At 47.5% G+C, this 26,993-nt stretch overlaps 3 protein-coding genes across 5 annotated transcripts in view; 2 read left to right on the top strand and 1 right to left on the bottom strand.

Annotated features, from left to right (window-relative positions):
- The window catches only part of cog5 (component of oligomeric golgi complex 5), an 18,586-nt gene extending 8,313 nt beyond the window's left edge, over positions 1-10,273 (top strand). Inside the window, exons 4-22 of the mRNA XM_053509030.1 lie at positions 323-377; positions 460-529; positions 1,071-1,191; positions 1,803-1,933; positions 3,175-3,334; positions 3,493-3,605; positions 3,699-3,776; positions 3,882-3,963; positions 4,057-4,258; positions 6,028-6,189; positions 6,350-6,449; positions 6,684-6,794; positions 7,999-8,061; positions 8,215-8,318; positions 8,509-8,746; positions 9,345-9,421; positions 9,756-9,882; positions 9,957-10,036; positions 10,147-10,273. Coding sequence (XP_053365005.1) covers positions 323-377; positions 460-529; positions 1,071-1,191; positions 1,803-1,933; positions 3,175-3,334; positions 3,493-3,605; positions 3,699-3,776; positions 3,882-3,963; positions 4,057-4,258; positions 6,028-6,189; positions 6,350-6,449; positions 6,684-6,794; positions 7,999-8,061; positions 8,215-8,318; positions 8,509-8,746; positions 9,345-9,421; positions 9,756-9,882; positions 9,957-10,036; positions 10,147-10,267 — 2,195 coding nt within the window. The 3' untranslated portion in view covers positions 10,268-10,273. The remainder of the gene's footprint in view (positions 1-322; positions 378-459; positions 530-1,070; positions 1,192-1,802; positions 1,934-3,174; positions 3,335-3,492; positions 3,606-3,698; positions 3,777-3,881; positions 3,964-4,056; positions 4,259-6,027; positions 6,190-6,349; positions 6,450-6,683; positions 6,795-7,998; positions 8,062-8,214; positions 8,319-8,508; positions 8,747-9,344; positions 9,422-9,755; positions 9,883-9,956; positions 10,037-10,146) is intronic.
- A 713-nt stretch (positions 10,274-10,986) lies between these two features.
- Positions 10,987-14,027, bottom strand: pus7l (pseudouridine synthase 7 like). 2 transcript variants are annotated; one of them, XM_053509033.1, is made up of 8 exons: positions 13,054-14,026; positions 12,776-12,935; positions 12,475-12,667; positions 12,271-12,369; positions 12,041-12,122; positions 11,585-11,865; positions 11,441-11,494; positions 10,987-11,344 (listed from the first exon to the last, which is right to left on the bottom strand). In XM_053509033.1, the coding sequence occupies exons 1-8, from the start codon at positions 13,832-13,834 to the stop codon at positions 11,024-11,026; spliced, it is 1,971 nt and encodes a 656-aa protein (XP_053365008.1). In that variant the 5' UTR covers positions 13,835-14,026; the 3' UTR covers positions 10,987-11,023. The 2 variants fall into 2 exon arrangements, with proteins under 2 accessions (XP_053365008.1, XP_053365009.1); XM_053509034.1 differs by lacking the exon at positions 12,271-12,369 and having other exon boundaries at positions 13,054-14,027.
- A 157-nt stretch (positions 14,028-14,184) lies between these two features.
- ints13 (integrator complex subunit 13) lies at positions 14,185-26,129 on the top strand. 2 transcript variants are annotated; one of them, XM_053509032.1, is made up of 17 exons: positions 14,185-14,336; positions 14,815-15,061; positions 15,157-15,231; positions 15,316-15,518; positions 15,743-15,823; positions 15,957-16,047; positions 16,131-16,259; positions 20,274-20,355; positions 21,207-21,290; positions 21,389-21,478; positions 21,611-21,789; positions 23,182-23,346; positions 23,447-23,601; positions 24,882-25,112; positions 25,550-25,689; positions 25,798-25,933; positions 26,017-26,129. In XM_053509032.1, exons 2-17 carry the CDS (start codon positions 14,840-14,842, stop codon positions 26,051-26,053), a joined length of 2,100 nt encoding a protein of 699 aa, XP_053365007.1. In that variant the 5' UTR covers positions 14,185-14,336; positions 14,815-14,839; the 3' UTR covers positions 26,054-26,129. The 2 variants fall into 2 exon arrangements, with proteins under 2 accessions (XP_053365007.1, XP_053365006.1); XM_053509031.1 differs by lacking the exon at positions 14,185-14,336 and adding an exon at positions 14,351-14,588.
- The last annotated feature ends 864 nt before the right edge of the window (positions 26,130-26,993 follow it).

Here is a 26,993-nt window from a genome sequence, read left to right as displayed (position 1 = left end):
GACGCGCGAGAGACGCGCTCACACTGCTGGGGAACGCTCTGTTTACTTTTGGATCATATAGTTACTCTCACTGGCCACTTTAATAGAAACACCTTCATTCGTGCCGGATTCCAATTAGCCAATCAGCAGCACAAAGCATTAAACCCCCCAACCGCTACCCCCCCACCCCACCCCCATCATATAGCAATTTCTTCCAGTTCCAGTATTTATCTAAAGAGGGATCTCTGACTAAAAGTGTTTTATTTTATTTTTTTGGAAGATGTGTAGAGGATTCATGAGGCCAATGTTACAGACACGGTGTTTCTGATCTGATCTGTTGTAGGTGTCCTTGAAATGATGCAGGCACGGATTGCTGCGTTACAGAGTGCTGTAGACAGGTAAAGCTCAAGCAGTGTGTGTGTGTGTGTGTGTGTGTGTGTGTGTGTGCGCTCGCTCACATTGCTTAATTCTCGTGCCCAGGATAAAGACCAAAATCGTGGATCCCTATAATAAGATTGTGGCTCGGACTTCACAGCTCGCTCGACTGCAGGTACTCCTCTCTCACACTCTCTCTCTCACTCTCTCTCTCCCTCCCTCTCTCTCTTCCTCCCTCTCTTTCTCCCTCTCTCTCTCTCCCTCTCTCTCTTCCTCCCTCTCTTTCTCTTTCTCCCTCCTTCTGTCTCTCACTGTCTCCCTCTCTCTCACTCTTTCTCCCTCCCTCTCTCTCTCTCTCTCTCTGCCTCTCTCTCACTCTTTCTCCCTCTCTCTCTCTCTCTCTCTCTCTCTCTCTCTGCCTCTCTCTCACTCTTTCTCCTTCCCTCTCTCTCTCTCCTTATTTATAAGTTGGAAAATTGGCAGTAAATAAAGGTTAACACTTTGAGCCGTGACATTTAAACAATCACCGCCACAATTAACAGTGTTTTAATAGTTTAAAATTCATGATAAATCAGCTGATAAACGTAAGTGCGATTGAGTGAAGTCGAAGTGAATCCCCAGTCTACCCATGATTCCCAGCTGTTGTTTTTTTTATAAAGTGTGTGTGTGTTATGTGTGTAAGGCGACGAGATTGATCAGGTCTGTTCCTTTTCCAGGTGGTGTGTGACCTCCTGAGGAGGATTATCCGGATCCTGTATCTGAGTAAACGGCTGCAGGGTCAGCTCCAGGGAGGAAGCCGTGAACTGACCAAAGCTGCACAGAGCCTGAACGAGCTGGGTGAGGGAACCACCTCCGCCTTATTACTGCAGGGCCGTAACACTCCACACACTCCACACACACCACACACACCACACGACTGCTGCTCTGTGTCTGTGGATGTTCCACCTTTCCTCTCAGTTTCTTCATCCTAATCCTGATCTTCTCACCTTTGTTAAGCTCTTACACACTCCCTCAGCTCTCCCTCAGCTCTCCCTCAGCTCTCCCTCAGCTCTCCTTCAGCTCTCCCTCAGCTCTCCCTCAGCTCTCCCTCAGCTCTCCCTCAGCTCTCCCTCAGCTCTCCCTCAGCTCTCCCTCAGCTCTCCTTCAGCTCTCCCTCAGCTCTCCCTCAGCTCTCCCTCAGCTCTCCTTCAGCTCTCCTTCAGCTCTCCCTCAGCTCTCCCTCAGCTCTCCCTCAGCTCTCCCTCAGCTCTCCTTCAGCTCTCCTTCAGCTCTCCCTCAGCTCTCCCTCAGCTCTCCTTCAGCTCTCCTTCAGCTCTCCTTCAGCTCTCCTTCAGCTCTCCCTCAGCTCTCCCTCCTATCGTTATGCCTCTTCTCTCCTGGGAGACGCTGACGTCTGCACATCTGGAACACACTCTTCTTTAATTACGGTCTGGACCTTTTCCTTACAGACTACCTGTTCCAGGGGGTGGACCTGTCTGGCATTGAGGTCATTGAAAACGATCTGCTGTTTATAAGCCGTGCCCATCTGGAGGTGGAGAACCAAGCCAAAAGACTTCTAGAGCAGGGCATGGAGATACAGGTACGTATGAGTGTGTGCTGCCGGCTCTCCTTCACCTCGGATACTGAAACACACTCAGACATGTGGAGTACAGATTACAGTACAATGTAACGATCAGCCAGTGATTCATCAGCTCCAGCATTTAGCCTCGTTATACGGTGTCTTTCAAAAGTATTCACACCCCTTACATCTTTCCCCATTGTGTCACGTTACAATTACAAACGTTAATGTGACGCAGCGACACAAAGTGTCACATCATTGTGAAGTGGAAGGGAAATGATGAATGGGTTTATTAATTTTTTATTAATAAATATCTGAAAAGTGTGGCATGCATTAGTATTCACCCCCGAGTCAATACTTCATAGAAGCACCTTTTCACTGCAATTACACTGTGAGTCAGCTGTCGGGTCAACAGGCAGGACCCACCAGTCTTCAGAGTTTTGATTCTTTAATCCTGGAACGCCTGCTGCTGGTGGAGCACCAGAAACCTACCCTCCTCCTCGGTCACTTCATTTCTTTTGTTGCCTGCCAACATTTTCTCCACGTCACTTCTCCACAGCATGTGCCTGGCAGACCCTCACAGCCTCAGCATCCAGTCTTCAGGATTTGGATGGGACTCAGCGAGAGGCTACGAGACATTGAGGGCCTGATCTTCACTCTTGCCCAGGATACTGATTCTCTTGCCAAACCTCACCTTCCCTTGAGGGATTTGTAGCCCCCTGAATGTAGTCGGTTTAACCGCATCCGCATTTCCACAGGGTCCATTTACACTGAGATCATTACCATATGATCTATCGTAGTAGGCCCATCTATCGCCGCAGCTCTTGGAGGATCTGCAGGTTGTCTTCTCAGTTATTTGCGTAGTCAGGATCGAGTGTCACTCATCAGGAGAACAGCAGGTTGGGTAACTAGCTGCTCACTCGCGTGGAAGTCTTTCAGACTTTTAATTTATTTTCTAACTTGAGAAACTTTTTCCTATCTGGTAATCGTTAGACGTTATTTAGGAGTGCAGGAAGAAAGCCGGGGAGAACCGGGTAGAGCAAACAGCCTATAGAGTGTGTAGAGCTGGGTGTGTGTGGGGTGAGGTGAGTGTTTACAGTGTACTACAGCACAGTCGATTTCTGCTCCGTTCTCATCGTTCATCACAACACAGGTCTCTGCTCCTCTACTGCGTGTTCTATACCATGATCAGTTATGTACAGACGGATTTCTGATATATCAGTGATACTGAGAAACTGAATTCTCTTCCTTTCTCTGCTCAGAACCCGTCTCAGGTGGGAACAGCGCTTCAGGTCTTCTATAACCTGGGCAGTCTGAGGGAGACGATCCTCAGCGTGGTGGAGGGGTACAAGACGTCTGTCCACGAGAGCGTCACCAGTGCCCTGGACATTAAAGTCCTCACTCAGCCTGCTAACGTTAGAGGTTAATCAGTACTGCTCGTCTCTTTGTGGTGATGATGATGATGATAAATTCTACACACAATTTAAAGCAGGGAGAAAAACAAGGCTGTAGAACTGTAGGACTCAATCTCAGTGTGTCTGTGTGTGTGTGTGTGTGTGTGTGTGTGTGCACGGCTGCAGGTGCCCCAGGCCGAGCCATCATGCCCACACCAGGTAACACCGCTACCTTCCGTGCTGCTCTGTGGACCAACCTGGAGAAGATGATGGACCAGATATGTGCCGCTTGTTCTCAGGTGCGTGACGCTGGAGACGAGACCTCGTCCTGATGGACGTTAGCGTGCGCGTGCAGACTCTGACCTCATCACCTGTCTTTGTGTGGTGTGTAGGTGCAGCACCTGCACAAGGTCCTGACCAAGAAGAGAGACCCTGTCACTCACGTGTGTTTCATGGATGAGTTCATCAAGGTTTGTGTGTGTGTGTGGAAAAGTATTTTTCAATTGGTGTGTGTGTGTGTGTGTGTGATGGTTTGCCTTTTTTAACCTGTGTGTGTACACTCTGTTCCTCTGAAGGACGGTCAGTCAGACATCATGTACATGTTCTGGGACTCGATCACACAGATGCTCTCGGTGGAGCTCCAGAAAAGCACAGAAGGTCAGGGAGGTTCTGTGTGTGTGTGTGTGTGTGTGTGTGTGTGTGTGTCACAGCATCATGTGGTGACAGTGTTGACCTCCTCTCACTTCACAGCCTCCACGTTCCTGAAGCAGGCTCTGGAGGGAGAGTTCCCCAAACTCCTGCGTCTGTATAACGAGCTGTGGAAGCGTCTCCAGCAGTACAGCGCTAACATGCAGGGCATTCTGGGTAACGGAGCCGCAGGGCTGGACGTAGACATGACCGTCTCAGAGGCGGACACACAGGACCTCTTCACACACACCAAACCCGATTACGAGTGAGTCAGGCGCACACACACACACACACACACACACACACACACACACACACACACAGCAGTGCATTGATGCTAGTTACTGAAAGAATAAAACACTGGTTACATACATAGCAAAAATATGTGCACCCTGATCATTACACCCATAAGTCCGTGTCAGTCCGTTACAGTACAGTCGGGTCCATAAATTGTGTAACCATGCCAAACTGATTTCATAATGCTCGAGACGTGAGTGAAGTGGATTTAATCCAAGTATTAAAGGCAGTCTGTATGTTTGAAATTATGTTAGTTTGTTCCATTATTCAGAAGCCACCAAAATGTGAGTGTGTGTGTGTGTGTGTGAGTGTGTGTGTGTGTGTGTGTGTGTGGCTGTAATTCCTGAATGGGTAATGACACACTTTGTCCGACCCCTTGAATTAAAGCTGAAAGTCTGGACCTCGCTCACATCTCGAGTGTGTTAGATTCAGTATGTGTACAGAGACCGAGTCCCAGTTCTCTCCAGTGAGGTTATGTAATGATGTAAACGTATGACCGCTAATAATGTGGTTCATGAGCTTTGAGTGAGCTGGAACTTTAATCTGCTCAAAACTATTGGCACACACAATAAATCAAAATGAGGTAATTTGTGTGCATGGATACAGTAGAGTACAGACAGACAGACAGTACACTGAATCCTGTCTGTCTGACTGTACTGTCTGTCTGTTCTCTGTCTGTCTGACTGTACTGTCTGACTGTACTGTCTGTCTGTCTGACTGTACTGTCTGTCTGTTCTCTGTCTGTCTGACTGTACTGTCTGTCTGTCTGACTGTTCTGTCTGTCTGTCTGACTGTACTGTCTGTCTGTTCTCTGTCTGTCTGACTGTACTGTCTGACTGTACTGTCTGTCTGTCTGACTGTACTGTCTGTCTGTTCTCTGTCTGTCTGACTGTACTGTCTGACTGTACTGTCTGTCTGTTCTCTGTCTGTCTGACTGTACTGTCTGTCTGTCTGTTCTCTGTCTGTCTGACTGTACTGTCTGTCTGTCTGTTCTCTGTCTGTCTGACTGTACTGTCTGTCTGTCTGTTCTCTGTCTGTCTGACTGTACTGTCTGTCTGTCTGTTCTCTGTCTGTCTGACTGTACTGTCTGTCTGTTCTCTGTCTGTCTGACTGTACTGTCTGTCTGTTCTCTGTCTGTCTGTCTGACTGTACTGTCTGTCTGTCTGACTGTACTGTCTGTCTGTTCTCTGTCTGTCTGACTGTACTGTCTGTCTGTCTGTTCTCTGTCTGTCTGACTGTACTGTCTGTCTGTCTGTCTGACTGTACTGTCTGTCTGTTCTCTGACTGTACTGTCTGTCTGTTCTCTGACTGTACTGTCTGTCTGTCTGTTCTCTGACTGTACTGTCTGTCTGTCTGTTCTCTGACTGTACTGTCTGTCTGTCTGTTCTCTGTCTGTCTGACTGTACTGTCTGTCTGTTCTCTGACTGTACTGTCTGTCTGTTCTCTGACTACTGTCTGTCTGTTCTCTGACTGTACTGTCTGTCTGTTCTCTGACTGTACTGTCTGTCTGTTCTCTGACTGTACTGTCTGTCTGTCTGTTCTCTGTCTGTCTGACTGTACTGTACAGACAGGGAACAGACAGACAGTACAGTCGGACAGACAGACCCATCCTCTTCAATAGCTGGGTTTTTTTTAAATTTATTTATTCATTATTTAAATTTGTTATATACTATCAAGATGTTTATACATTTTTTTGAGGATAAATGCAAATAAATCCTTTTTCCTTCTCCTCTCCAGTCTGGAAAAGGCCCTAAAGTCCTCCCTCCAGCCCTATGAAGCGGCGTACCTGTCCAAATCACTCTCACGCCTGTTCGACCCCATCAACCTGGTGTTTCCACAGGGGGGTCACGCTCCTCCCTCCACTGATGAAATGGACAGCGTTCTCAAAACCATCGCCAGGTTCGTGTCCCACATTTACTGCTGTCTCTGCTGTTTGTGTGTTTGGATGAACAGTAAAAAGTAGTTATACTGTGGGACGGGTGATGACGACTAGAGGATCATCCAGGTATGATGTGATTAAATGCCCTAATCACCTGCCGGATGTGTCTCTGTCCCGCAGTGAGCTGAACGTGTCCCTGGTGGACCCTGGCCTGACCATCGCTGTGACCAAGAACATCACCAAGACCGTGCAGCTGTTCTGTGTGAAGTCTGAGCACCTGGTGAGACGCCACACTCATGTCTGCACAGTAACCTGTCTGATCTTACACCCCGCCGGGGGACACTTTAAAGCGTAGTTGTTTTTAAAGTAGATATCAGGTGCATTGTGGGTATCAGTGGATCACCGAGGCTTCAGTATGAGTAGAATAATGACCCTAAACCCTCTGTCTGTTCTCAGTGTCACTTCCACTAAAACACACACACACACACACACACCCCTCTGTCTCTCCCCACAGCTGTGTACACAGGGCGATGCCAGCCAGGTGATCGGACCTCTGACTGAAGGACAGAGGAGAAACATAGCAGTGGTGAACTCACTCTATCACCTGCAGCAATCTCTGACTAAAGTAAGTATCTCACACACACGCACACACACACACACACACACACATCTATAAACAACACTCGAGATGTGAGTGAAGTCGAGTTAATTTAAGCAGTTTGACAAAAGTGTGGCATTAACCATTCAGGAATTACAGTCACTTACACATATATACACTCCCATTTTTGGGGTCATAAATAATGGAACAAGTCCCTGACAAGGTGTATACTGTTACTCCGTGGGGGCGTGGCCAATAAAACAGTCTGGAACGTCCTTAAAAAGAAGGAATTAACTGCGAGCTCAGCAGCAAAAGGCCTAGAAGACCACGGAGGACAACTAAAGTGGACGAGTGCAGAATTCTGTCCATAGTGAAGAAGAACTCTTTTACTTTTTGCTGGTAACATGACGTGACTGGACGTGCTGGAAAAGGAAAAGAACAGCTCATGATCCAGGCATGGTGTAGACGGTGTTACAGTACACGTGTGTGTGTGTGTGTGTGTATAAGCGTGTCTCTGGTGTTTATTGATGACGTGCCTGCTGATAAACGGAGCAGGATGAATCCTGAAGTGTACAGGGCGAGACTCTCTGCTCGGATTCAGATGAATGCCGCAGGACCGAGAGGACGCCGCTTCATACTGCAGAGGGGTCACGACCCAAAACATACAGTGAAAGCTACCCGAGGCAAAGGAATGAGATGTTCTTCACTGGTCCAGTCAGTCACCTGATCTCAACCCAATAGAGCGAGTGTTTGACTCACTGAAGACCAGACTGAAGGCAGAAAGACCCGGAAACCAGCAGCAGGTGGAGACAGCTGCAGTAAAGACCTGGCAAAGTGTCTCCAGGGACCAAACTCCGCTCACTCACACCTCGAGTGTTTCATTTCAGATTCAGTGTGTGATGAACAGAGGACAAGTGCCAAAAGAATCTTTGTTTTGTTCCAACATTTATGGACCTGACTGTAATACACATAACATGATGATAAACATAACATGATGTCACTTCAGTTGTGGATATTGTAATCGAAACGCAACATGAATAAAATATATTGAAGAATAAACTTATGATTGGTTACAGTTTTAGAATTGATGGAACGTTGATGAATAATTAATCATAAAAGAAGAAGATCAATGTTTATATTGTGATTAGTTTAACTCAGTTGGACTCACTGGTGCTGTTACTGTGTGTGTGTGTGTGTGTGTGTGTGTGTGTGTGTGTGTGTGTGTGTTCAGGTAATATCCACGCTTCCTTCCTTTCCTCCAGCTGCAGAACAAATACTTATATCATCTTTAGAGGTAACAGACACACACACACACACACACACACGTCTCTCTTCATATATTTTTTAATGAGATTATCTGATGATTAAACCTTCAGTTGAAGATGAATCACATACAGATATTGAGTGTGTGTGTGTGTGTGTGTGTGTGTGTGTGTGTGTGTGTCAGGCAGTGCAGGCTCTGATGGACAGCGCAGTGCAGCCGCTCTTACTGTCTGTTACAGACTCTGTGGAAGCCATTCTCCTCACCATGCACCAGGAGGACTTCTCCAGGTAACACACACACACACACACACACACACACTAAACTGACTTTAGTCTGGAAATGAGTCAAGTCATGTTAAAGTTCATGAGTTGTATTAGTTCAGAGCATTTCTGATTGGTTAGGAAGGCAGCACTCAACTGAGCATGTTTAATGTGTGTGTGTGTGTGTGTGTGTGTGTGTGTGTGTGTGTGTTCCCAGTCCCCTCTCAGCTGGAGAGAAGCCGGACATGCCGTGCTCCCTGTACATGCGCGAGCTGCAGGGTTTCATATCGCGGGTGATGAACGATTACTTCTGCCACCTGCAGTCAGTGGACTTCCTGTACGACCGGACCGAGGCCATCGCCCAGCGCGCCATCACGCTCTTCATACGCCACGCCTGCCTCCTGCGGCCGCTCGGTGAGGGCGGCAAGATGAGACTGGCCGGGGACTTCGCCCAGGTACGTACAGAGGAACGGAGGAGGAGAGGGTGTGGGTCAGCTGGAGGAGAACGAGGAGAGGGTGTGGGTCAGCTGGAGGAGAACGAGGAGAGGGTGTGGGTCAGCTGGAGGAGAACGAGGAGGAGAGGGTGTGGGTCAGCTGGAGGAGAACGAGGAGGAGAGGGTGTGGGTCAGCTGGAGGAGAACGAGGGTGTGGGTCAGCTGGAGGAGAACGAGGGTGTGGGTCAGCTGGAGGAGAACGAGGAGAGGGTGTGGGTCAGCTGGAGGAGAACGAGGGTGTGGGTCAGCTGGAGGAGAACGAGGAGAGGGTGTGGGTCAGCTGGAGGAGAACGAGGAGGAGAGGGTGTGGGTCAGCTGGAGGAGAACGAGGAGGAGAGGGTGTGGGTCAGCTGGAGGAGAACGAGGGTGTGGGTCAGCTGGAGGAGAACGAGGAGAGGGTGTGGGTCAGCTGGAGGAGAACGAGGGTGTGGGTCAGCTGGAGGAGAACGAGGAGAGGTGTTCTGACCTCAGACTGTGAGAAGATCAAGAGCATGTCCAAATGCTATACACTTACATGAGGAGTGGTGTGTGTGTGTGTGTGTGTGTGTGTGTGTTTCAGATGGAACTGGCTGTGGCTCCACTCTGCAGGAGAATATCAGACCTGGGGAAGGTGTACCGCCTGCTGCGCTCCTTTAGGTGAGTGTGTGTAGAGTGTGTGTGAGATGTGCACGCTGAGTCTGTAGTGATGGAGCTCTCTCTCTCTCTCTCTCTCTCTCTCTCTCTCTCTCAGAGAACAAAGTGCTTCCACAAAATTACTAAACATAACCTCAGACTTTATTAAATTAATATTTAATCATAACAGAGTTTATTAATGAGATTATTTTCGGTCCGTCCCGTTATTTTACATTCTGAAGGTTTTGCTCAAAATATGCTTTATTTTTAGAGTTAAAATTAGTTTCATCAAAAATCCCATCAGTGATAAACATCGTGTATGTGCGCGTGTGTGTGTGTGTGTGTGTGTGTGTTCCAGGCCTCTTCTGTTCCAGACTAGTGAGCACATATCCAGCAGTCAGGCGGTGGGTGATCTGATTCCCTACAGCACCATCCTGCACTTCCTGTTCTCCCGCGCCCCGGCGGAGCTCAAGTCTCCTCACCAGGTACACACACACACACACACACACACACACAGTCCTGATAAACACTCCTCTGTGTAACGTTCTTCTCTGCACAGAGGGCCGAGTGGTCTGTCGCGAGGTTCTCCCAGTGGCTGGATGATCATCCATCTGAGAAGGACCGCCTCGTCCTCATCAGGTAACCGCGTCTTCACATCAGCGTGTCATCTTGTAACCAGCATTTTTTTTATTGTTAGTTTTTTTTTTTTTTTTAGATAAGCGCAAGACGTCTCTTTCTTTGTTTTTCAGGGGAGCTCTGGAGGCGTACGTGCAGTCTGTGAAAGCCAGACAGGGGAAGAACTTCGCCCCGGTGTATCCCATCATGCTCCAGCTCCTGCAGAAGGCGTCCGGTGGAGGGGTGGAGAGATGAGAGGGGGGGGGGGGCGCGATATTAAACAGTCTGAGGGGTTTATTAAAGGTGTCGGGTCTGTGCCGTGTAAATCTTTATAAAGTCTATACAGTCAGCTAAAAAGGGTGTGTGTGGGTGAGGGGAGGGTCTGTGTGTGTGTGTGTGTGTGTGTGTGTGGGTGTGTCAGGCCAAAGTATCGACTATAACTAGTGACTGTGATCATCAGCTCCCTCTGCAGTTCTCAAGCATCTGGAAACATCTGGAAACTCAGTGTTTTAAACAACATCCATCAGTGATATGTTCACAGGACACACATCATGTACTACAGTCACTGATATTAAAACACAGAAACGCCGCCGCGGGCCGCGACAGAATAGCACGAGAACACGCGGTGCACTGATGTCCTTTTATACACACACAGCTGTGGGTTAATACACAAGGTGTTTCAGTGTAAAGGCCGTAGACATGTTACTCACTGGGAGTGTATTAAACAACAACCATGTGTCCGAATCTGTAGTCCCTCTCAAACAAAGGCACGAACCCCAGGGTGGTACACTGAGAGGGGGCGCCACCATGTGGTGAAGGACGTGAACAGCACTTAAGACTCTGAACTGTAGGACTCCGTGTCCCATAAATACTTTAACATATAAAACACTGACACCATGTTGTTTTGCTTTTTTATTCAATTTAAATAAAATAAGAACCAAGTGTACCTTGCAGTGTTTAGTTATTTTTTCTGCTTGTGTGTGTGTGTGTGTGTGTGGTCACTCGGATCTCCTACGGGTCACACTTCATGATTTCTCGGAGACACACGGTGGCGTAACAGGAAGCGTTCAGGCTGAAGGACAGCTCCAGGTTGGTTCTGCACGGGGACGCTTCCACGACCGTGTCCTGTGTGTCCTGATCAGTGTGCAGGCTATAGGAGACGTCACGAGGGTAGGACACTAGGGGGCGGTAGCAGCCCGGGACGTTGAGTTTAAGCGAGGGGATCCTGAATCTACAGGAGCGAAGGCCGTCCCGCCCCAGTCTGTCCTGGTACCACGGGCCCAGCGCGTTCTCGGGGTACTTGACGCTGTTTCCTGGCATGGGCAGGACCACCTGGACGAGAGCGGATACACGAGACCACCACATGAGCTCATGTTACACACAGCACGTGCCCTCTGTTTGTGTCGTGAGGTGAAGTGACGGAGGTACCTGATCGAGTGAGAAGACGCCGTCGCGCTCCTCTGCAGCCGTGATGACGTGCACCTGAAGGACACAACAGCACTGCGGTCACTCACACACACACACCCGCACTCCGTACACCGAGTCCCGTTCACACCCTACGCCGGAACCCACCTGTGAGGTCTGAGCTGCTTCTTCTTCGCTGCAGGACGTAGATAAGACCAGGTCTCCCTGGACGGCCCTGGGTCCTAGAGCCTGCAGCCTGAAGCACGCTGCTTGGTTCCACACGCGGCTGCAGTAGGCGTGCAGGTAGAACACCCTGATGGCGTGCGGCAGGCTGAGCCAGGCGTGAGTGGCGCCGTCCGGGCCGCCGCCGTAGCGGTGCAGAGCTCGCAGCATCAGCCGCTCCCTGGCCTTGTACACGGGCATCAGGGCCAGGCTTTCTTTAGCGTTCCCTGAGGAACACACTCGTCACCTCAAAGAGGACAGGACGACTTCCCCAACCCGAACCCTGGACACTTAGTAATCTTATTTATCTAAACAGAGTCCTAAGTGAATACTGCACTGCAGGTGTAACTAAACACCCTGTAACACACACCTGGGGTGTAAAACCAGCCTGTGTGTTCTTACCTGTCTCATGGAAATGTTGCTTGGCTTTATTTTCAAGGTCATCACCTTCCTCAGGGCTCAGGAACAACCTGAGAGCTGCGTTCTACACACACACACACACACACACACAGAATACATTAGCAAAAAATCCAGCAAAACAATGTTCATCATTCAGACCCGTATTACTGAAAAGTTACATGTCTGGGCTGTGGGGTGGCCTGGGGTGGCAAAAAGGGTGAAACCAGAGTTACCGTGTCCTCCTGCAAGAGTGCGAGCCCCACTCGGTCTGCTTGCACCTTCTGGCTGCTTCCAAACCTCTGTGGGCCGTAATAATTCACAAAGCCCCGAGTCTGCAGGGTGTCATTAAATATAAATGAAACACAACGTGATTCCAAACATGTTAAACCAAATTATAACACCATGTGCTTCCACTGATCTGAAATACGCCGGCTCACCTTTACGTTCTCCACAGCCTCTTTCACGAGACCGTCCAGATCTCCTGCGCTGGACTCGTGAGGCTTCAGGTGGCGGACGACGAGCTCGAAGCGGTTTCCTGCTAGACGCCCCAGCCGCAGGGGCTCAGACACCCGGTGCAGTTTAGACAGCTGGATTCCTTTCGCCTCAAACATCTGCGCCTTCGCCAACAACCTGTCAGACAGCAGGGACACACGTCTCTGATCACACTGGACTCAACATTTTAAAGCAGAGAATAAAACTAAACCTGATGTGTCCACTGTAGAGCGTGATGTTCATTACCGCTCTGGAGAAATCTTCTTGACGACCATAGACTGATGGCTTACGGCTCGTTTGTCTTTGATTCCAGCGTAGGAGAAATCGGAGGGAAGAACTCCGAGCACTGCTGCCATGTAGCTGATGGCCTCCAACGTCTCGAGATTCTCTTTCCTCAGAGTAAAACCTTATTGAGGACAAGGACAGACATGTTAAAGCTGTAAAGCAAAGACAGACAGGATGAGGTTCGGTGCACACCCAGTCACTTGGCCTTGAGCATGACTCTTTCACTCCTGTTCTCTCACCCGTGTAGACGTCCTGCTCGTCCCGCTCCGCTGCCGTCCTCTTCCTGGCGTGTCCCCCTCGCTCCCTCAGCCTCACTGTAATAGCAGTTCTCCCCTGCGTCCCGAAGCTCTTGGTTTCCACCAGCTTTCCAAATTTTCTGCTCACAAAATGGTGAACAGACGTCCGGTGCTCTTTGATGTCATCAGGTCGGAAGTTGAAGGTAGAGCCGGGAACTTTGGCGTCTTTGAACCTGAAGAAATCCTCCGCTTCCTCTACAGACACCAGCTGTGAAAGTTCTCTGAAGTCTGGGTCTTCTCTGACCAGGATCTCCTCGTGGTCGGTGACCGTCATGAGAAAGGGGTAGGTGTGTCTCACGGCGCTGTGCACGATGGCTCGCTGGTGTTTATCAGGAAAGGTTCCGAGGGACATCTCCATGTTGCGTGTCTCACTGCTGGCCTGGACGCCGCTGGCAAACCGGTCCAAGGTCGCGATTAGAGCCGAGCCCAGAATCAGACTCAGGTCCAAACACTCCTGGCTCAGAGCCTCGCCATCACCTGCGCCGTCAGCGGAAGGCGTTTCCTCAGTCAGGAGGGTTCCTCTGCTGGTGTCTTTGTGAGGAACATCTCTGAGATCATCCCTGACCCTCACAGGTTCCTCGGGAACGCTCGGACTGTTCACAAGCTGCCCTCGCACGTCGATCTCGGTGACCACGAAGTCCTGGGGCGAGGTCTTGATGCTGCCATGAAAGCCCTGATGAGTGGACCTGAAGACCAGTGATGGTGCTGGAGGCTCTCCTTCCATTCACACCAAATCACGTGACAGGTTAAAACATGAATTAGGGAGAGAAATGATGTCACTGTGTAGAAGGATTAGATGTAGAAATATTATAATTCTCAGATATCTGCATGCGCACGAACGCACGTGCTGTTAAATGTTGTGTTTTGTGGATAACGAGTGTAAAACACACAGTTTAGGAAGCTCCAGCACAGCGCGCACGATGGTGACGTCATCGACAATACTGCGCGCTCATTGGCTGCATTCCGACTCAACCCGGAAGTGTGGCGTCTGACGCGCACTAGTGGCCCCTAGTGGTCGAGTTGATAAATACATTCAGTCCTGTGGAGAATAAACACATCGAGTCTTCACGTGAAGTTTCCGTTTCATCGTCCAAAGCTTTTCGGACCTCCTGCTGTTTGAAACACGACTTTCTCCTGCGGGTTCGGACCAGCGCGGTGTCCCGGGTGGGACCGGACCGGACCGGACCGGAACCATCAGCACGCTGAGTGTTTCTGTACGGAGTCAGGTGGGGGTGCGCGCGCGCCCTGTGTGTGTCTGTGTGTGGAGAAGTTTCTCACGGCGGATCAGTGTGTGTGTGTGTGTGTGTGTGGTGAGAGAGAGAGAGTGTGTGTACACTGTACGTGTGTGTGATTAGACGGAGCAGTAGTGACAGCAGTGCGCGCGCGCGAGTGTGTGTGTGTGTGTGTGTGTGTGTGCGCGTGCTCGCTCCAGGCCCTGCGGCTTTGTGAGTGGAGCGTTTACTAGTGCAGATCACACGGTAGGTCAATAACACACACACACACACACACACACTGGGGGAGGGGCATTAGATTCCTGTCCTGTCACTCCTGGTGTGTTTAGATCTCATCCCCTCACACCACCACCCTGACTCACACCCTGGGGCTGAAGCTCATACAGATGCTCAGGGTTAACTCTCATGTGTGTGTGTGTGTGTGTGTGTGTGTGTGTGTGTGTGTGTGTACCCCCCATGTTGATGTGTCAAGGTCACGGGCGCAGGAGAGCAGCACCATGATCTTCTCGGTCGCCCACAAGACGGTGTTCGTGGTGGATCACTGCCCCTACATGGCGGAGTCGAGCAGGCAGCAGATCGAGTGTGACATGCTGACGAAGAGCCGCGCGCAGGCCATGATCCCCCTCGCCCCCGTCTCCAAATCCCTCTGGACGTGTGCAGTGGAGTGCTCCATGGAGTACTGCCGCATCCTCTTCGACATCTACCCCACCAGGAAGCTGGTAAGATAAACACATGAGCGCGGGTCAGGACGGGGTGTGTGTGTGTGTGTGTGTGTGAGCTCGGTGGGGTTTCAGCTCCTGTGCTCCTCTTTCAGGTGAACTACATCGTAAGTGACTCCGAGTGTCACATTCTGAACACGTGGAGAGAGGAAGACCAGAGTGTTCAGGAGGTAAGGCTCCACGTTCTCACAGTCACACACACCTGGTGTGTGGTCGGCCCGTCCTCATCACACAGCTCTCGGCTCTCTGTGTAGTTAATGGCGGCGCTGGCGTCTGTCGGACCCCCCAACCCGCACGAGGACCCGGAGTGCTGCAGTATTCTACACGGCCTGGTGGCGGCAGTAGAGTCCCTCTGCAAAATCACAGCGTACCAGCACGAGGCCCGCACCGCCCTCGTAGACGTGGCGCACAGAGTGTCCAACAGGGGGCGCATCATCTGCCTCACCAACGCCAAGAGGTAAACAAACCAGAGGTCCAGTGTGTCCACTTTAATAGGTACACCTGCTCATTCATGCAGGAATCCGATCAGCCAATCACATGACGGCATTCAATCACATGGGTACAGGTGGATGTTCTCGTTAGGAAGAGGGAATTTAGGAAAACAGTCTTCCATGTGTAACTAACGACTTATTTAATCATAAAAACTGGATTCCTGAGCAGACGTGACTGTTTTGTTCTCAGTGACACACACGTGCGGATGCTGGAGGACTGCGTGCTGGAGACGATTCAGGAGCAGAACAAGCTAGCTGCAGGATCGGACAGGTGTGTGTGTGTGTGTGTGTGTGTGTGTGTGTGTGTGTGGTGCCTACACAATACTACTTCATTCAGTTTTAATTTCAGTTTAGGAGTGTAGTTTGTGATGTGTAGTGTGTGTGTGTGTGTGTGTGTGGTCCAGACTCATGCCCATTCAGCAGTGTGAGCTTGTGCTGGTCCATATCTACCCACAAGGAGACGACACCCTGGTATCAGACCGCCAGAAGAAGGAGGTTAGTCGTCTCCCTAAAGGCTGATGACGATGACACGTTTCAGTTTGGTTCAGGTTCCTTTAAACGACTGTAATGTGTATCAGGTGACGTCTGTGCTGAGCAGCGAGGTGCACAGTGTCCGCGCTGGGAGACACCTGGCCTCCAAACTCAACATCCTGGTGCAGCAGCACTTCGACTTGGCCTCCACCACCATCACTAACATCCCCATGAAGGTAAGAGCACCGGTCTAACAGTAAATGGACAGCAAAGCTCAGTTAAACCTGTCCACTGTCCTTATGACAGTCGTCCTGAGCCGCGCCTCAACCTGAGGACTGGACTTTACATTCCAAAATATTTGCTAACTGAGAAAATCCAGGAGAATTCAGAAGGCTAACGAGACGGAGAGCTTCCTGAGAGGTGTTTAAACACCAGCTAGCTGTAGCACATGCAGTATGTTTAGTATGGCACCACATAGCATGTGTTTCTAAGCACATGCACGTGCACACACACACACAGGATCTTACATATGCACAGTTAAACTCATGTACACTGCCAGGCCCAGGAAAAACAAAACAGTTACACACACTGGTATTCTATTGGACCGCTTTTAGCTTTGACTCAACAGCCTCATGCATCATCACAACATTTATTCTGGTCTAGATTGGTGTTAATTTATTCTGCTGATGGTCTTGTGATGAGAGAGTCGAACCCACTCTGTAACGTCTCACTGGGGTGAATTAATTCCTCATGGTCCTGGAACATGTCCCGCGCCGTCAGGGAAGATAAACTCCAGAGATTCTTTTCTTCTTATGGTCGTCAGCTGACTTCATCGTATGTGAGTTTCTTACTCTCACTACTGAATGATCCAGCTGTTGGTTGTTAATAAACATCTGTTATAGAGATGTTCTACAGATTGATAGAACAAATCACTTGGTTTCTTAAAGATGCAGCAGTTGATATTCATGACACTAATGAGTGTGTTGAGCAGGTTATTGTTACTGGACTGCTGGATGTCCAGATGAGGCTCTGGTGCTTGATGTGGGCTTTATAGGAGTACCTTTGAGGGCGCAGCTGGCCTGTTAGGGTGGGACGGTTCTGATCTCATTTCCTACAGACTACTGAGACTCGTAGAGACTGAGAACATAATTAATCAGTGACTTTCCAGGCCAGGAGCAGACACACAGACTAACTCCATCATCTGCTAACTGCACAGTCTGAGTCTGAGCTGAACATAAAGTAAAATATCCTGTATACTACACCAGAGTTTCTCTTAATCTGTGAATCTAAATTAGATCTGAATCCACAGCGAGCACCTTCTGATCCAAAGCCAAAGTTTCAGTCAGAGTAGAAGTAGTAGGTTTCAGGAGCCAGACCACAAAAGCACAGAGATGTCCAGTATTGACTCGGGTGGAAACTTGTTTGTTTGTTTGTTTGTTTGTTTATTCAGGGATTTCGTTCCAAATCTTCTCTTCAGGTTAAGGTGCAGGTGTGTGGCGTTCAGGGGCAGGTCGTGCCCTCTTGAGGTTTTCCTCTCGCCTGTGTTTCTTTATTCTTTTGTGTCGGTGTTTCTGATAAACATGCTGTGTTAATAATATTTTGTAGACTCTGTCTGATGGTTGTACTGGTTTATTCAGCATGTTTAAACAGGTTTAGGATTTCCTGCTAAAAGTTCATTTCATTTCACTTGGAGACCATCACCGCCTGGAGACGCTGTGTTAGCAGAGACTAAGTATATGTAACTGGACTTTCTCAGAAGATTCTGGAAATCTACTGAACTATAAACCTTTGGCATTACTAGTGATGGTTTCATTAGTTTTATTTCATTAGAGTCCTCAGGTGCTGAAGACATTTTGGAGTTTGTCTTCTTGTCCTTTTTTGATGGATGTTCTGACCGTTTAGCCGATCACACTCGTGTCTCAGTTCACAAACTGGGTGTTTCCCCTCAGGATGATCTCTGGATGCGGGTTTAAAAATGACACAGCACCATGATGGAGGGTAGTCTAAAGTCGCAGGAGGGTAGTCTAAAGATGCTCACCAACAATCCAATCCACGGGGGTCCTGTTGACCTCATAGGCCTGGTAGCTCCTCTGCAGCTTCATGCTGAAGTCCACTGATGACTCCTTTGTCCTTCTGACGTTCAGGAGAAGGTGGCTCTCAGTTCTCCAGGTGGGTCTTCTGGATGTCATCGGAGTCGTCAACAAACTGAAAGATTAGAAAGTGGGAGGAGCTGGAAGTTGCTGAGCTGTCACAGGTGTACACCTTCTAGCTGGGGGTTTAGGACACACCCCTAGGGGGCTCCAGTGGGGAGGGTGAGGGATGAAGGGTGAGACTTATCTGCCCACCTGTAGTCTGCTTATTTAGATAAGTATACCTTGGCAAAGGCAATCCAGATTGAGACTACGTACATCCTGTTTGACGTTCAGGTGAAAAACTAAGCAGTGCATCCAGAGAACCTCTTAGTAGCTGTCCAATCAAAGCTTAGCATGTTCCCAGGAACACTGTGAAGACCTTCAGAAACACCACTAAGCTGGTCTAGCACAATCTGTGTCAAGGATATGACAAAAACTCATAAGCCATAATTCCCTACAGAGATGTGAGACCCTGTCAGAAGGACAACCTTCTCAGGAACACTTCATCAGTCAGGCCTTTATAGTAGAGTAGCTTAAGGGAAGACAGTCCTGAGTCAAAGGTATAAGACAAGCTGATGGACAAGCTGATGAGAGCACGAGGAAGTGACTCTTGTCTGACTTGTACAGTACATCTGGTGAGAGAAGAGCAGGTCATGCTGGTCTAATGGCTGATACCATGGTGGTGACCACATCATGCTTCATGCAGGACTTCTGCAGAATAGAGTGAAGAATAAACACAGTGACATGGGCTTGAGCTTTAAGGTTCAACATCATAAAACCCAAAACTCGCAGCCAGACCGAGACAGGAGCAGCTATAGGACGCAGCATCTCCCTGTAACACCTACACACCACTGTGTCCTACTAACGTTTGATTCTAGAACCTAAACCTGTTTTCATGTCTTTATTAACTTAAACATAAACTTAGAACTTTAGTTAAACACATCTCCTGTTATACTGAACTTCCAGCCTCCTAACACACAGTATGAGTTGAGATCAATCCCTGCTATCTGTTATCACCCAGATGAGGATGGGTTCCCTGTTGAGTCTGGTTCCTCTCAAGGTTTCTTCCTATTACCATCTCAGGGAGTTTTTCCCTCAGCACCGTCACCCTCGGCTCGTTCATCAGGGACCATCTGATCATTCTGATTCACACACACTCACATCTCATACACATTTTAATAATATTCTGTTTATTGTGTAAAGCTGCTTAGCGACAGTGACAATTGTTTAAAGCACTATACAAATAAATATGAACTGATTTGATTTGAATGTGTTTTTCCAGCTTTGTCATGACTGCTGTTTTCATGCTGTATTTTTTGTTTGTTTTGCTAGCCTACATTAAATGTCTGTGTGCAGGTCAGTACTCTTCCTGAGCTAATCTCAGATCCCAGGATGCATGCCTCCCTCAGTCACACAGCGTCTGTCTATAAACCCAAACCCATGTAGTCGTATAGAGTGTAGAGCAAACATCCTGCTCGAGTAATAAAGACTGGACATTAAATCACACTCTTCATGGAGGATGTGAGAGATTGAGATGTTGTTCGGCATGTCCTTCAGTAACAGACCTTATCATGATAAAGGACTTGGTGTCTTTTGGACAGGGACATTTGTAAGGTCCACATCGGTGGACAGACGGAGTCCTGATTTAGAACTGGAACACGTCTTTTGATAATTTGTAATTGCGGCACATTTAGAACATTTAGCAGGTGAAACTTGAGGTTCTCAGTTAAATCTGGAAGTGAGGATGTGGTTCAGGCTAGAGAGATCAGAAGCATGAAGACACTTAACACAGTTTAAAAGGTCATTTCTGTAAAGGCTTGTTTTTAAATAAATGAATATACAGAGAACATAACAGTCATGTGTGTGTGTTTGTGTGTGTCAGTCCTTTAGTCATGTGATTAGTAAGATCCTGGATGAACACAGAAGCTCGTTCTTAAAGCTCACCTCCACTCTCACCTTATAGCTGATCTCTTCCCCAGATACAGTGTAGTGCTGCTCTACGTCTGTGTGTGTGTGTGTGTGTGGAGTTTTAGCCTGTTCTGTTCTCCTCTCTCTCTCTCTCTCTCTCTGCTGTGAAACTTGACTCTCTGTGTCTCTGTGCCCTCTGTCGATATGAAGGAGGAGCAGCACGCCAACACGTCTGCCAACTACGACGTCGAGCTTCTGCACCACCGAGACGCTCATATAGAGTTCAGGAACGGTACGTGCCATAATTTATTCATTTATTCTTTTCACACATGGTCAGTAGGATGGTATTAAAAGCCTGGCCTGTGATGGTGGTGGTGGAGGCCACTCGGTCCTGTCCAAAAGTATTGGAACAGCACCTCGATGTGAATGTTTTTTATATGAGATGATGGATAAAAAGTTAATTGTGTGATATTCGCATGTGATGGATGCGACACTGCAGATTACTCATCTTTTTAGGTGAATAAATGTATTGGGACAGATTTAGTCTTGATAGAAATAGTGATTAATATTAATACCATCACTGTAACACATCAGGATCTACACCTACTACACTGTCCTTGGTTATTTTAGTACAGGTACTACACTCGGGGTAAATGTACACACTTAATTCACCAATACTCAATACAATACTTAATACGCTTACTCAATTTTCTGAAATCAGGACAGCTTTACAGGACAGACATTTTCTATCATCGTGCTCCCGGGCTGATTCATTGAAACCAGTGACGCAGACTCATTTCTCACACACACACACACACACACACACACACACATACACACATACAACATACCGGACATTTTATACATTCACTTGCACACTGAAAATATTGTGTATATAAAATTAAATATTGGTATCTGGTGCACTGCAGTGTCTATGTTTTGTACAATACACGTGAGATATTTGTGATTTGTTCGTAGGACATTGTGGAGTGGTCCGTTTGATACGATACAGATACTGTAGAAATTCGTAGCTCGAATGTTACATAAGAGTGGTATGTTGTGTGTGTGTGTGTGTGTGTGTGTGTGTGTGTGTGTGTGTGTACGCATGGTAACCTGATGTAGTGTGTATTTCACTGTCTACAGGTGACACAGGAGGCAGCAGTAAGGAAGGCGGGATAAGAGAAACAGTTACACTTAAATGGTGCACTCCACGCACCAACAGTGTGGGTAAGGGTGTAGCAGGAACTCGACAGTCTTTATAGGACCGTGTCTTTATAACCTGTAATGATCTGACATTAAGGTGCTGGTGCCGTCTTCACTTGCAGAGCTGCATTACTGCACTGGAGCGTTCCGGATCTCTCCTGTAGAGGTCAACAGTCGACCCTCTTCATGTCTCACCAACTTCCTGTTAAATGGCACGTTTTGACTTGCTTACTATAATTTTATTATTCAGTATATGAGTGCATTATAAATGTTGTTTATCAATCAAGCAGGAGTCCGGGGGTGAAGGACACAGCTGTAATAGTTGTTTCTTCCCGTTCCCCCAGGTCGCTCTGTTCTGTTGGAGCAGCCTCGTAAAGCTGGATCGAAGGTGATCAGTCACATGCTGAGCTGCCATGGAGGGGAGATCTTCCTGCACGTGCTCAACAGCACCCGGTCCACCCTGGAGGATCCTCCGTCCATCAGCGAGGGGTGTGGAGGCCGGGTTACTGACTACCGCATCACAGTAAGGCTCATCACCACCTCACATCATCACATTCACCATCACATTCACCATCACATCACATCCACCACATCACATTACATCATCACATCACCACATCACATCATATCACCACATCACATGACATGACATATCACCACCATCACATTATCACATCACCACATCACATCATGAAATCACATCATATCACGACATCACATCATTACATCATCACATCACCACATCACCACATCACATCACCACATCACATCACCACATCACATCACCACATCACATCATTACATCATCACATCACCACATCACATTATTAAATCACCACATCACATTATTAAATCACCACATCACATTATTACATCACCACATCACATTATTACATCACCACATCACATTATTACATCACCACATCACATTATTACATCACCACATCACATTATTACATCACCACATCACATTATTACATCACCACATTACATCATTACATCACCACATCATCACTGCATCACATCACATCCACCATCACATCACATCCACCATCACATCACATCCACCATCACATCACATCCACCATCCCATCTCATCCACCATCACATCACATTCACCACCACATCATCACTGCATCACATCCACCATCACATCACATCCACCATCACATCACATCACATCCACCATCACATCACATCACATCCACCATCACATCCACCATCACATCACATCCACCATCACATCACATCACCACATCACATCCACCATCACATCACCACCACACCACATCTACCATCACATCACATTATCACATCACCACATCACGTACCCCTGTGTAAATGGAACACTGATACGATATTATAACGATGCCTCAGTACTGATTCCTTCTGTGTCATGATTTTTATACCGTATAATTAGTTTAGATGTAGTTCTAATTTTGCATAAACTTCACTCCTACCACTCGGGATGCTGTGCTGCCTGCTATTGTGTGAGTAGTTCAGTTTAGAGCCACCAGGAGGATTATGGAGGAATTGCAACGGTTTACAGCCTCAAATAAAAGCATTTATAAAATTTATAATAATGTTAAAAAGAATCGCAATTTTAGTTTTTATCCCGACTCCAAAAAAATGTTCATTTTAAAATGTTTAATTGTTTTATCTGTTTTATTCATCAGTGCTGTAAAATAAATATCAAGTTCCTACAACAAGCTGCACTTGGAAACATCTCACAGTCTGTGGAGTTTCATAGTTCTTGTATTTGACACAACCTTAAGGATTTCAGTTTTCTGTTACGCACTGAGCTTCTCTCTTTCTGTCCTTCTCTCTTTCTCTGTCTTTCTGTCTTTGTCACCCTCTCTCTCTGTCTCTCTCTCTCTCTCTCTGTCTGTCTCTCTCTCTCTCCCTCTCCCTGCAGGACTTTGGTGAGTTCATGAGAGAGAACCGTCTCACTACGTTCCCACACACGCTGCCGGACGCCGCTGGGAGAGCGCCCTATGAAAGAGCTAAAGCCCAGCTGGAGCGACACACACGCTACTGGCCCATGATCATTTCCCAGACCACTATTTTCAACATGCAGGCAGTGAGTCAGGGTGCTTTTTTTTTTAACTAAACATTAACTAGATAACTAGTTGGTGTTAAGGTCTGTTCTGTGGTGCACTCTTGTTGTCCCGCCTCCTCAGGTGGTGCCCCTGGCAAACCTGATAGTGAAGGATTCTCTGAGTGAGGACGACGTTCTTACGTGTCAGAAGACCGTGTACAACCTGGTGGACATGGAGAGGAAGAATGACCCTTTACCCATCTCCACCGTGGGCTCCAGGGGCAAAGGGCCCAAACGGTGACCAGCACAAACAACACCTTATTTACTTATTTATTTATCTCTATACTTTTCCCTCGAATCTTATTAACGCGTATATATAAATATCGATAATTATTGATATTTTTATGACCCATTTAAAATAAGGACCAGAAGAAAAATATATTTCATTTAAACATTTTTATTTTAAACTTAACCTTCCTGTGATCATAGTCGCCCAACCATGGAAAACTCAAATTAAAATGTAAACATAAGTCTAAAGTTACAATGAACAGTTAACAATTATCTCTTAACATTTAGGGTGCAAAATGAAAGTAAATGAAAGTAAATGTAAGAAATCCTTAATAAAGTGTAATAAAATAAGTGCATTTTCTGCTTTTGAAGAGGAATCCAGCAGACCAGCACGAGACAACGACATGGCGCAACCAAACGTGATACTGTTACATGATTGACGTTAGTGTATCCTCCCTACGTTGCTAGGTTACCAGAGAGCGAGTGCCTTTGTTAATGCAACTGTCACGGGCAACCGGAAGCGGACCAGAAAACTATCAGTTAGCCCTTGTAGCGTGGACGGTAAATCCAAACGCGGAAATAGCGCGAACAGGCAGGATAACCACGCGAGTCATTGTAAGAACTCTCTCACGGCGAGAGCAAGAGTTTACACAATTATACCTGCTGCTGCGGGAGAGAGGTTGATTTTACGCAAGCTGTTTACGGGAGTGTAGTCCAGTGCAGGCAATGCTTTGTGGGTAATGCAGTCCAATGTGCGTGAACGCGGAAATGTGAGATGAGCTGGAATATAGAGCCTGAACCTGTTTTCTTTCAGTAGTTTTTGGTTTGATATAAGTACGGAATCCACTTGGAAGTTTGTAATATCGCCTGACAACGCAGAAAATAAAAGAATGGACATGCATCGACTCGTTTGTCTTTCTCATCACTGCATGTGCATGAATTAACGGCCTGCTGTGAGAAACGACAAAATAACATAAGATCCAGCGAAGCGTCGGAAACGGCATGGGCAGACTCAATGACTGAGCGATGTGAAGCGCCATCTTGTCTCTTTTTATACTTCCTGAATCCCGACCACCGTACCACTTCAGGGTCCTAGTGCCGGTCGCGGAGAGAGTGCGCATGACAGCAACCAAACTAGCTTCACGACCTCTGTTTTCTTCCGATTAAAATTATCGAACGTTTTATTGAACACATTTTTTATTGATATCGATCACGTGTCTATTGCGATACATATCGTTATGGTTTTATCGCCCAGCCCTAACTTGGACTGGTTGTTTTGTGCACGGTAGAGATGAGCAGTACCGCATCATGTGGAATGAATTAGAGACGCTGGTGAAGACGCACGTTGAGACCAGTGAGAGACACCAGCAGGTTCTCGAGTGCATCAGCGCCTGCAGGAGTAAACCTCCAGAGGAAGAAGAGAGGAAAAAACGCGGGAGGAAAAGGGAGGACAAAGAGGACAAGGCAGAGAAGAATGGAAAAGAGTCTGAGGAAAAAGGATGGACGCAAGACACTGAAAGGTGAGACGTGTCCGGTTGGTTACGGCTCTGATTGTTGTGTTTTAAAGGAGACGAAACATTACAGTGATTTAAAGTCATAAACCTGTTATGAGTGAATCATTTCACACACGAGCTGCAGTTTGGCTTCATCCTTATTCTGCAGCGAGCGCTGAGCTAATCATAAGCCAAGTGTTATTACATCATCTCACACACACACACACACACACACACACACACTTGTATACGTGTAACAGCTTGTCTCTCCAGTTTACCAGAGAGGACGTGTTGCTAATTTCTCCATGAATATTTTTTGTGTAATATTTTTCTCTAAAAATTGTGCCGCCATAAAATCTCTCACTCACACAAACACACACACACACACACACACACACACACACACACAGCTGTAAATCCCTCTCTCCGTGCTAATGATCCTCGGCCTGTTTTCGGTTCTCCAGGCAGAAGGGAGCTATGGAGCGAGAGAAGGAGAATGAAAGTGACTCTGGAGTTATTAAGGACTCTCCAGATTCTCCAGAGCCGTTCAATAAAAAACCCAGACTCACTTTGGAGGACCTTCAGCCTCAGGAGAAATCCAAAGGTGCGTCTGGTGTTGTGTGTCCCTACACTGAGTCAAGTTCATGTTTTCTGAACACCAAATCCTGAAACCGCAGCAAAGTGATGTCTCATGACGTTTCTCTTTCCTCAGGCCCCGTCTCATTGCTCAGTCTGTGGACCAGCAGGATCACTCAGGCCAACTCCAGGAAGCACCCTGAGTTTGCAGGAAGACTGAACTCCATCAGTAACAAGGCAGAACTGTACCAGCACCTGAAAGATGAGAACGGGTCGGTCACCATCTCACCTGCTCCTGATTCCTGAAAAGATTAAAGCCTGTTTGAGACTGAACTTTTCTTGTCTTCTTTTTCAGGAAAGATCTCCATGAGAATGGAAAAGCTACCAGATGATGGACGAGATTTTTTTTTTTTTTTTTTTTACTGAATTTGTATAAAATTTAAAACACAATAAAGCCCAGTTTGTTTAGCTCGTGTGTGAATCTTATTCTCAGTTCATCTCTATTTTTGTACAGGAAGTTTTACATGTGTTATAAAGGATGTTATAAACACACTCCACATTCCCTGGTGGGAGCAACAGTCTGAGAAGGTCACAGGAGATAATTAGATGACATTCTTACAGTCACAAACCCACTAGGTGAGGACAGGGGAGCAGTAGGTGAGGACAGGGGAGCAGTAGGTGAGGACAGGGGAGCAGTAGGTGAGGACAGGGGAGCAGTAGGTGAGGACAGGGGCGCTGTAGGTGAGGACAGGGGCGCTGTAGGTGAGGACGGGTGTACATTCCCCAATAAACAGAAAACCTTCATCAAAAGCTGAACTGTGACTGTAACACTGCTGGATCTGATCTTCTGAATCTTTGCTTAATCACTCATGATCTAAAGTTTCTAAAGTCCTCCTGGACCTGAAAGGAGTGTCTGGCTCTTCTTGGGAGAGAACCTTGGCCTCGGATTTGATTTATATCTCGGCAGCTTCACACTCATATTGGAATGTTCTGGAGTGTCTGTCAGATCTTTACCTCAGTACCAGGAGAACTTTTATCCAGAGTGCCAGGGCTGTTCGGTGTAGATCAGGGCATCACTAGAGTCTGTGCTCCTTAAAAAACTTGGTCACCTGGAACCCTTCACCGTGACACAGACAACTTTTTTTAATTGCCATAGCATTTGTAAAGTCCTGTCACTCAAATCTACAACATGGATGAAGACTGGGTTGGTGAACTTTTATGACCCATTTTAAAAGAAGTGCAGGGATAAGGACCTGGTCACAGACTGTTCTGAGGGTTGAACTTTGTGGACTTTCCGTCATAATTTGTGGCTCTGAACAGTGTAACAGTGTC

Source organism: Clarias gariepinus, chromosome 12, assembly GCF_024256425.1.
Source record: "Clarias gariepinus isolate MV-2021 ecotype Netherlands chromosome 12, CGAR_prim_01v2, whole genome shotgun sequence".
NCBI lineage: Eukaryota > Metazoa > Chordata > Actinopteri > Siluriformes > Clariidae > Clarias > Clarias gariepinus.
Note: the sequence above shows the minus strand (reverse complement) of the source record. Positions and strands in the feature narration are given on the sequence as shown.